The sequence below is a fragment of the Mauremys mutica genome, chromosome 4, assembly GCF_020497125.1.
Source record: "Mauremys mutica isolate MM-2020 ecotype Southern chromosome 4, ASM2049712v1, whole genome shotgun sequence".
In the NCBI taxonomy this organism is placed as follows: Eukaryota; Metazoa; Chordata; order Testudines; family Geoemydidae; genus Mauremys; species Mauremys mutica.
Window position 1 is genome coordinate 150,402,490 of NC_059075.1, and position 10,612 is coordinate 150,413,101.

Genomic DNA, 10,612 nt, shown 5'->3' on the forward strand with positions numbered 1-10,612 from the left:
AGGGAAAAGCCCCATGTCTATGTATATATATATAAAAACTTTATTCCCAGCAGTACAGGGGTGCAGAGCACATTGGATTCACAGTGTGTGTAACTCTGGTCCCACATGGAGCTGGCTCGAATCCGCATCCTTCAGTCACCGGTCCCAGCCAGCTCACTGGGGTGAGCCCGCTAAGGCACAGAACGTTTTGGTCTCATTGGGGTCGCTGCCGACGCTGGGGAGGGGGGCAGGTCTACAGGGCTTTCTTGTCCTTTGGGGTCCAATCCAGACGCCACTCCTCTGCTCCAAGCAGGTTCCGATCCGTAACCCAGCCCGCCGAGACCAGCCCTGCAAGAGACAGACCAGACCAGGCCCAGGGGATGGTGTGTGTGTTTCCCCAGCAGGGGGCGCTCTTCATGGGACAGGGGGCACTAGGGGACACCCCAGGACTGGAAATGCAGTGGGTGGGGGTGTCTCTCTGATCTCCCCAGGGCAGGGGCCAATGGGGAAGACCCCAGTGCTGAGAGCATGGGGGGTGGGGTCCCCACAGCACAGGGTGCTCTTCCCAGGGCATGGGGCCTTGCAGGGGGTCCAGGACTGGGAGTGCAGGGAGTGGGGATGTTCCCCAGCAGGGGGCGCTCTCACGGGGGTAGTGGCACTAGGGGTCCCAAAGGGCTGAGTGCAGGGGCTGGAGATGTTCCCCAGCAGGGGGCGCTCTGCCCAAGCAGGGGGACACAGGGAAGGGCCGGGGCTGAGTACAGGGGGTGGGGACATTTCCCAGCAGGTGGCGCTCTCCCCGGGGAGGAGCACTAGGGGTCCCTGAGGGCTGAGTGCAGGGGGTGGGGATAATCCCCAGCAGGGGGCGCTCTCCCGGGGGTAGGGGCACTAGGGGTCCCTGAGGGCTGAGTACAGGGGGTGGAGGACATTCCCCAGCAGGGGGCGCTCTCCCCAGGGAGGAGCACTAGGGGTCCCTGAGGGCTGAGTGCAGGGGGTGGGGATAATCCCCAGCAGGGGGCGCTCTCCCCAGGGAGGAGCACTAGGGGGCTCAGGGCTGAGTGCAGGGGGTGGGGATAATCCCCAGCAGGGGGCGCTCTCCCCGGGGAGGAGCACTAGGGGTCCCTGAGGGCTGAGTGCAGGGGGTAGGGATAATCCCCAGCAGGGGGCGCTCTCCCGAGGGTAGGAGCACTAGGGGTCCCTGAGGGCTGAGGGCAGGGGGTGGGGACATTCCCCAGCAGGGGGCGCTCTCCCCAGGGAGGAGCACTAGGAGTCCCTGAGGGCTGAGTGCACAGACATCCCAGTTACCTGCTAGGAATTGGGGGAACAGCCTGTCCAGCAGCTGGTGAGTTTCCGTCAGCGCAGCCCAGACCTCTCCATCAGGGGCTGAAAGACAGAACAGAGCTGGCTGTGGGTGAAGGATAGGTGCTGAGACACCCCTGGATGAGCCCCCTCCCCCCCAACAGGATCAGGCACAGGGGGTGTCTGGTCACCCCGCCCCTCACCTCCACACAGCTGCCATTGCAGCTTCTGTAGCATTTCTTCCTCCACGGCACCCGGGGGCAGGGCCTGGCACAGCAGGGTCTCCAGCAGCAGGGCGTGGGAACAGGCCTGGATGGTGTCCACACTGCTCGCCCCATGGCGCAGGGCCACAGCCACGGTGCCTGTGGGGAGAAGGGCCCAGCAGGGTGTCCCGCACCATCTCACAACACCGCCATCCCGGACGCCTGGGTCCCGTTTCCCCTCCCAATCTCTGTCTCCTACGGCTGCCGTGCCGGACGCCAGGATCCCATTTCCACTCCTGGTCTCTGCCCCCTACAGCTGCCATCCGGGACACCTGGGTCCCATTTCCACTCCTGGTCTCTGCCCCCTACAGCTGCCGTGCTGGACACTTAGGTCCTATTCCCCTCCTGGTCTCTGCCCCCTATGGCTGCCATCCCAGACACCTGAGTCTCATTCCTCCTCCCGGTCCCTCCTCACCAGCTTTTCGGTTCAGAGCGATTAGATAGTTCCTCGAGTTGCCCTCGCAGGCCTGCTGGAACTCAGCTACGCTGTGGGATAGACAGAGGGAAAGAATACGCAAAGAAGGAGATGCTCACTATGAATGGAACAGACACGTTTAGCCTCTGGAACTCCCCGCCACATGATGTTTCAGGGAGAAGATCCACCAAAGACACACAGGTTTCTATGAGCAGGAACTGCAACTAGAATAAATGTGTCAAGGCGGGTCTCCCTAGAGACTTGTGCTGGCTGGGCCGAGGGGCCAATCCCTGGGGAGGGATGAGGGACAAGTGACACCTCTGTTACTCACCTGGAGAGCAGCAGGTGGAGTGGGGCTCCTAGCGTTATCCTGAGATGGCGCTGGAATTCTGTGGAGAGGTGAGGAGCAAAGAGTCTAGTCAGTTGGGTATTGGGGGGGGGGAGAATGGGACGTGGGGCCTTTCTCCTCTCGGGGGAATTGGTCTCTCTGCATCTGCCCATGCTGGGGTTCTCCTCCTCCCCTCTCCCCCCCGCGGTCACCTGGCAGCAGGGGTTCCCGCGGGTTGGCATGGGCGGGCGTGGGCACCCAGCCCTGGCACAGGAAGTGCCGCAGGGCGAGGCGCAGCCGGGCCCGGTTGAGTGTCTCCATGCAGACGGCGCGCACGGCCCGGTAGTTGGCGTAGAGGTGTAGAGCCGTGAACAGGCCATAGAGGATGTAGGTGAGCCTGGGGGGAGGGCAGAGACAGGGGTCAGAGACAGGGGCAGGCCCAGCCAGACCCAGAATCCCCCACAATCCCCTGTGCCTGCCACAACCTTCCCACAATCCCTTTTGCCTCCCATCTGCCATAATCCCCCACAATCCTTTCCACAATCCCCTGCACCCCTCACCTCCCACAATCCCCTGACCCCCCCACCCCAACACTTGTGCTATCCCTGCCCTTGGGGTCACTCACTGGAGCCTGTCGGTGACGAGGGGGATGAGGAGGAGGCTAACGAGCAGGCCGGCTAAATTCACCAGGGTCTCCTGGGAGGGGAGAGGAGTGAGTGAGGCCATCTGCAGAGGTGGGGTACAATCCCCACCACCCCGGGCATTTCCGCCCTGCTGCATTCTGGGAGAGTCTGTCCCCTCTGCCCCCTGGAGCGCCCCCGCCCGCTGCACTGTGGGGTGCCCCTTAACATTGGCCCCAGCAGGATCCCACCTGGCTCCCATCTTTGGCCGAAACGTCCGCCATGTTGTCCCGTCGGGCCTGGTGCATGGTTAGGGCTGCCCGGGTGGCGCCTCCAGCTACTCCCACGATGCACTGGGGCAGAGAGAAAGGAGAGGGCTCCGGGTGTGGGGTGCAGGACTCACGCGAACGAGAGTCAGTGGGAAAGACTTAAAACAGAGCCGTAGCCCGTGGGAATATGTGGTTCCCATGAAATCAGGGCGGCTCCAGCCCAATTTCATCAGGGGGAAAAAAAGAAAACGGGGGTAAAAATGTTCCGACAATGTCCTGACTCTTCATTGAGAAAATACTGTTTGTTTGGATTGTTTTTATTTCGTTTTGGTATCGACGACCATAGAATTCTCTAGTGCATCAACCCCACTACGGGGTTCATGCTGTGTCATATAGTACAAAGAGGTGACATTGAAACAAAATGTTTCCAAGGAGCTGAAATGAAGGTTTTCTGGAATTTTCCGTCGCGGAGAATATCGAAATGGTCGGGTTTTGCTCTGATGGAGAATGCGGCCAAATTTCAAAAGCACAAAATCCTTCGTGAAATGGAACTTCTGCCGTCCACGTGGCTCTGATGCCATCCCCTGCCCTTCTGCCAATCCTTTGCCCCAGCACCAACCCCCTACCAATCACCCCATGCCAACCCCTCCCCCTGTGCCAATGCCCCAATCCCCCAATGCCAATCCTCCCACCAACCCCTCACCCACATCACACCAGCCCCCTCCCCATAACCAACCCTCTTCCCCTCATGCCAACCCCCCCCAACTCTCAATGCCAACCTCTCGCATCAATCCCCTCATGCCAAACCCCCTCATGCCAATCCACTCCCCGCTACCTTGAAGAAGCCGCTGGTGCAGATGATGAGAGTGAAGCATGCTGGGAAGGCAGGGGCCAGGATCTCCATGAAGATGGCCAGGTCATTGAGCCCATCTGCGAAGAGCCTGCAGGGCACAAGGGGCAAGAGTGCTGGGGCATGGCAGGGTTAGAGCTCATGTGCCACCCATGGGGTTCAGAGGACACTGGGCACTAAACAGGGGTCAGAGGTTCAGAATTGCCTGCTGATGGTCAGAGGTGAAGGGTTAGAGGTCATGAGGGAGGTCAGAGGGCACTCAACGGGCTACGAGGTTGAGAACTGCACCATGAGGTTCAAAGAGTGAAGGTCACCAAGGGGTTGAGGTCAAAGGTCAAGTATCGCTCAACAAATGTCAAAAGTCGAGGTTCACTCAATGGGGGTCAGAGGGCAAAGGTCACAAGGCAAGTGTTGCCCAATGGACAGTCAGAAGATGAAGATCACACAATGGGGGCTCAGAGGACAAATGCCCAATAGGAGGTCAGCGTGTGAGGGTCACCTGAGAGGCTCAGAGGGGAGGATTGTCCAGTCACGTGCAGAGGACCAGACCAACGCATTTAAGTGTCAGAGGTCAAAGATCATGTAATGGTCAGCAAGCAGGGATCTTCCACGGAGAATCCCAGGCTGTCGGGGTGAAGGGCGCCCCAGGGATGAGGGGTTGTGGGAGGGATGTCCTGGGAAAAGGGGGGACGGGTCCTTTCCTCACTTACCTCCACTGCTTGGCATCACAGTCCAGTTTGCTCCTGGGGGAGGGAGAGAAGAGGTCACGAGGGAGATAACCCCACCAGCACTGGTGACCCAGAAACCTCCCTCTCCATGGGGTGTGCCACTCACCCTTTCATCCAGGCAAAAAGGATCCGGCCAAGCATCCCCGTCCCGTCTGCAGAGGAGACAGAGAGGGCTGTCAGGGGCAGCGAAGAAAACGGCAGATTCCGCAGAGTGAATGGGGTGTTCAGGGGAGTCTGGGGGGCACTATTGGGTTTAGTGGGAGGAAGGGAGCGATGTCCCAGGCCGGCATACATCAAGGAGGGGAACTCAGGTATGGGGGAGTCCCAGGCCGGGATGGATTCCCAAATTCATTGATTCCAAGGCCAGCAGGGACCATTGCGATCATCTCATCTGACCTCCTGGATAACACAGGCCAGAGACCTGCCCCAGGGTAATTCCTAGAACGGAGCTTGTAGAAAAACATCTAAACTTGATTTTAAAATTGTCAGTGATGGAGAATCCACCACAACCCTGGGTAAATTGTTCCAGTGGTTAATTCCCCCCACTGTGAAATATTTACCCTTATTTCCAGTCTGAACTTGTCTAGCTTCAACTCCCAGCCATTGGATCCTGTTGGACCGCCCTCTGCTAGCCTGAAGGGCCCACTATTAAATATGTGTTCCCCACGTAGGTACTTACAGACTGGGATCAAGTCACCTCATAACCTTCGCTCTGTTAAGATAAAGAGATTGAGCCCCTGGAGCCTGTCACTATAAGGCAGGTTTTCTAATCCTTTAATCATTCCCATGGCTCTTCTCTGACCCCTCTCCAATGTATCAACATCCTTCTGGAATTGTGGGTTCCACCACTGGACACAGCAGCAGACGCACCAGGGATAAATACAGAGGTAAAATAACCTCTCTGCTCCTACTCGAGATCCCCGTTTATGCATCCCAGGATCGCATGACTTCTTTTGGCCACAGCTTCGCACTGGGGGCTCCCGTTGAGCTGATTATCCACCAGGACCTCCAAATCTTTTTCAGGGTCCCTGCTTCCCAGGACAGAGTCCCCCCATCCTGTAAGTCTGGCCTACACTCTTTTGTTCCTATACCTATATATTTAGCCATATCAAAACGCATATTGTTCACGTGAGCCCAGCTCAACTCATCCCTCTGTATCAGTGACCTCTCCTCTTTGTTATTTCCCACTCCCCAGACTTTTTGAGTCACCAGCGATGATTTTATGTTTTCTGGCAAGTCATTAATGCAGGTGTTAAACAGCAAAGGGCCAGAAACCAATCTCTGCAGGACCCCACTCGTAACACACCCACTCGGGGGGGGGATTCCCCGTTCACAGGTACGTTTTGATACCTATCTATTAGCCAGTTTTCAATCCATTCGATGTGGGCCATGTTCATTTTACATCGTTCTAATTTTTTAAATCAAAATGTAGTGCGGTACCAAGCGAAAAGCCTTACAGAAGTCTAAGTATATTACAAGTGTGACCTTTATCAAACTTGTAATCTTACCCAAAACAAAGTGATCAAGTGAGTGTGACAGGCCCTGTTTTCCTATAAATCCATATCGATTGGCATTAATTAGACTATCCTCCTTTAATTCTTCCTTAATGGAGTCCTGTATCAGCTGATCCATTTTCTTGGCTGGGATCGATGTCAGGCTGATGGGCCTATAATTACTCAGGTCATCCTGTTTACCCTTTTTAAATGTTGTCACATCAGCTGTCTTCCAGACTTCTGGGACTTCCCCAGTGCTCCAAGACTTATTGAAAATCAACATTAACAGTCCAGGAAGCTCCTAAGCCAGCTCTTTTAAAACTCTTGGATGCAAGTTATCTGCACCTGCTGATTTTTAAATGTCTAACTTAAGTAGTTGCTGTTTAACATCCTTTAGAGTTACTAGTGGAATGGAAAAAAGTGTTATTGTGTTATGTGACATCATCATTTGTTTTTGCCCTAAATACAGAACAAAAACATTTATTGAACACTCTTGCCTTTTCTACATTATTATTATTAATTAAACCATTTCCATCTAGTCATGGATCAATACCACTGTGAAGATTCTTTTTGTTCCTAATATGCTTAAAAAGCTCCCTCTTACTGTCCTTAACTCTGCTGGTCATAGATTTCTCCTTGTGTCTCTTTGCTTCCTTTATCAATTTTCTGCAACTCCTAGCTTCTGATTTATAATCATTACTATGAGGTTTCCCCTTTCTTCTAGTCATTACATGTTATTTTTATATTTTTGAAAATATTTTTATATTTTTGAAGATGCTGTCACTTCCCAACCAGTTTTTTAACCAATATGACCGATGGTGGGATCAGAGGTAGGGATTTGTAGAGTGGGTGTCTCCAGGATGATTCAGGGGTGTGTGTCTCACCTTTGAGTATCCAGGTGACTGTGGCTGCAGCAACAGTTGAGGTCTGGTCCCCCACACCCACCCCCTTCAGCACGGCCTGCGTGGCCAGCGCCCCTGTGATGCTGCTGGCAAAGGCCTGGGAGGAACAGAGGAGGTTGTTACTATTGGGGGAGCGGCAAGGACGCTGACCAACCTCTCCCCACCCCTGGCTTCCCAGTGCCCATTACCCCCATCACACCCTTCTGCCCTCCCCACGCCCCAGTACTATAAAGAGGGGGACTGGGCCACACCCCACTGCACTCTGACCCCCCAAAACCCACTGCTAAGATTCCCTTGCCCCCCCCAGGGTACTCCCTCCCCCAAGGGTTGGAGCTGGGTCCCCTTCCCCCGCAGCGCCCCCCCGCCCAGGACTGGGTCCGCTTGACTCCCAGTGCACCCTCAATCACCCAGGTTGGGGGCTGGGTCCCCTCCTCCCCCAGAGCTGGGGTGAGTCTCCCCCGCTTCACTGCCTCACCTGCACGGTGTCCCATATCTGGTAGGGCAGGTAGTCCTGGCTCACACTCTCGGGGTACCCCTGGGGCAGAAACACGGACTGCAGTGGAGAAAAGTGGGGGCCAAAAGTGAGCAGAACAGGGACCTTCCCCTGAGAATCAGAGACCACACGTCCCTCCCTGACATCTCCACCTGGTCAACAGCAAGCCCTGCCCCCCCACAAATTCTCCAAACCCCCGGTAAACTCCTCCGAGGCCCCCATCTCCCTGCCACTCGTCTCCTACCCTCTACACCCTCAGCTCGCCTTCATAACCTCCAACTCCTCCCCACTCAGATGCAGCCTGCCTGAGCCCCCTTCCCAATCTGTGCCCCCCACCCTGATCCCTTGGGCCCCCCAATTTACCCCTCTGAGTTCTGAATCTCTCCTCCTCTGCCCACCTCTGAATTACCCATCAGCCCTCCTGGCTCCCCGCAACTCCCCATCTTTGCCCTTTGACCCCCACCCCCACCCCTCGTCTCACCATGAAGATCTCCTTTAGCGAGCGCCATCCCACGCGCCCCGGCTCATCCCCCACACAGCTTAGGCGCCCGTCGGGTGAGGGCAGGTAGCAACGGGCACCGCGGGAGCCGTACTGCTCCGTGCAGAGCGGCTGGACCCCCAGGCTGGGCATGGCCGGAGCCGGGTCTGGGGGGGGGGAGAGGCGTTAGACAGAGCGAGGAGTTGTCCATGGGCATGAGAAGAGAACACAACACACTAACTGCATACACACACCCACAATGTCACACATACACACAGCACACAAACACCCAGTGCAATGCAGAGACTGTACATGCTCAGTGTTACACTCGGTGTATGCGCAGTCAGTGCATTACACGCCGGGGGCATGTTACAGCGTGTGTGGGCACGTGCAATCTGAATGCAGCCCCGTCTGTGGTAAGTGTGTTACACTCTGTGTGTGCATTAGTGCACGTGTGCAATCTGTGTTACGCTGTGTGTAAGAGTATGGTGCGCGTGCTACACATTTTGTGTATGTGTATGGTACATGTGCGTGCATGTTACACTTAGGGTGACCAGATAGCAAGTGTGAAAAATCGGGATGGGGTGGGGGGTAATTGGCACCTATATAAGAAAAAGCCCCAAATATCAGAACTGTCCCTATAAAATCAGGACATCTGGTCACCCTAGTTACACTGCATATGTGTTACACTGTGTGTATATGTGTGTGTGGGTGTGCATGTTACGCTCTGTACGTGTGTGCAGTGTGTATTACATGCTCTGTGCGTGTCCATTGCACTGTGTGTGCATTACATGCTGTGTGCATGTGTATTACACTCTGTATGTGCCTGTTACACACTCTCTATGTGTGTTACACTGTTACATGTTCTGTGTGCATGTTACACTCTGTGTTACATGTTCTCTGTGTGTGCACACCTGTGGGTGTTACACTGTTACATGCTGTGTGTTACGTATGTGTGCACGCATTTGGGTGTTACTCTGTGTGTTACTTGCTCTGTGCACATGTGTGGGTGTTAGACGCTGTGTGTTACACGCTCTGTGTGTGTTGCACTCCATGTGTTATGTTCTGTGTGCATGCACAGGTTTGGGTGTTACACTCTGTGCTTTCTATGTGCACATGCATGGTTGTTACCTTCTGTGTTACATGCTGTGGGGGGGTTACACTGTGTGTGCACACATGTGGGTATTACACTGTGTGTTACATGCTGTGCATGTGTGCACGTATGTGGGTGTTACACTCTGTGTGTTACACATTGTGTGTGTGCACACCTGTGGGTGTTACACATTGTGGGTGTGCAAGTATGTGGGTGTTACACTCTGTAAGTTACACACTGTGCATGTGTGCACGTGTGGGTGTTACATGCTGTGCGTGGTGTGTGGGTGTTACACTCTGTGTCACACATTGTGTGTGTGCAAGTGTGTGGGTGTCACACTTTGTGTGTTACACGTTGTGGGTGTGCAAGTGTGTAGGTGTTACACACGCAGTGTAGCTGCCTGCACACACAGAGCTATAAATACGCTGTGCGTGCTATGGGGGGAAGTTAGTGAGTGCCACTGACACACACACACACCCCCCGCAGGCTGCACCCCGGGGCAGGAGCGAGGCGCCCCGCCGGCCCGGCGCTGCCGAGGGACACGTTGGCGGGGGGGAGGGGCCCGGGAAGCGCCCCGCCCCCCAGGCCGGGACACACCCCCGGGGCCCGGGCTGCCCGCACTTACCTGGGCAGGGGGCGCGGGAGCAGCGGGGACCGAGGCCGGCAGCGTGCGGGGGACTCTAGGCAGTGGGCTTGTCGCGTGCCCCTACTCCCGCGCGAGGCATTATGGGGGATGTAGTTTCCCTTGAGGGGCATTGTGGGGGATGTAGTTTCCCCCGTGCAGGGCATTCTGGGGGGCGTAGTCCCTGTCGGAGCACCCCAGCCCCAATTCTCACACTGGCCCCTCTGCCTGCTGGGTCCCTGGTGGGGCCAGGCCACAAACCCAGCAGGGGGAGGGCGTGTATGGGGACAGACCAAGATATGGGGGTTATAGGGTTGGGGGTATGAGGATGGGGGTATATGGGGATAGAGAGATGGGGGTTGTATGGGGATAGAGGGATACAGGCAGGTATAGGGTTGGGGGGTATAAGGATGGGGGTATATGGGTCTGGGAGGGGCTATGGGGCTAGAGAGATATGGTGGGTATAGGGTTGGGGGGGTTCTATGGGGATATGATAGAGGTCTATAAAATCATGACTGGTGTAGAGAAAGTAGCTAAGGAAGTGTTATTTATGATTTCTCATAACACAAGAACTGTGAAATGAATTTAATAGGAAGCAGGTTTAAAACAAACAGGAAGTATTTCTTCACACAATGCACAGTCAACCTGTGGAACTCCTTGCCAGAGGCCAAGACTATAACAGGGTTCAAAAAAGAACTAGTTACATTCATGGATGACAGGTCCATCAATTGCTATCAGCCAGGATGGTGTCCCTAGCCTCTGTTTGCCAGAAGCTGAGAATGA

General features: G+C 55.4%; 1 protein-coding gene across 1 annotated transcript; it reads right to left on the reverse strand.

Moving 5' to 3' along the window:
• Nucleotides 1-22: 22 nt before the first annotated feature.
• RUSF1 (RUS family member 1) lies at nt 23-9,936 on the reverse strand. Its single transcript, XM_045013071.1, has 15 exons — nt 9,833-9,936; nt 8,118-8,281; nt 7,619-7,696; nt 7,126-7,240; nt 4,855-4,900; nt 4,731-4,763; nt 4,006-4,111; nt 3,153-3,254; nt 2,907-2,977; nt 2,494-2,678; nt 2,285-2,342; nt 1,954-2,024; nt 1,479-1,637; nt 1,282-1,359; nt 23-327 (listed from the first exon to the last, which is right to left on the reverse strand). The coding sequence occupies exons 2-15, from the start codon at nt 8,265-8,267 to the stop codon at nt 233-235; spliced, it is 1,347 nt and encodes a 448-aa protein (XP_044869006.1). The 5' UTR covers nt 8,268-8,281; nt 9,833-9,936; the 3' UTR covers nt 23-232.
• Nucleotides 9,937-10,612: the final 676 nt, after the last annotated feature.

What these genes read in the sequence shown, in the direction of transcription:
- RUSF1 (XM_045013071.1), bottom strand. Translation starts at nt 8,267, where the DNA reads ATGCCCAGCCTGGGGGTCCAGCCGCTCTGCACGGAGCAGTACGGCTCC. An exon ending in GCGGGAACCCCTGCTGCCAG is followed by an intron (nt 2,343 to 2,493) that starts GTGACCGCGGGG and finishes ACCTCTCCACAG; the next exon opens with AATTCCAGCGCCATCTCAGG. An exon ending in CTCCACCTGCTGCTCTCCAG is followed by an intron (nt 2,025 to 2,284) that starts GTGAGTAACAGA and finishes TCTATCCCACAG; the next exon opens with CGTAGCTGAGTTCCAGCAGG.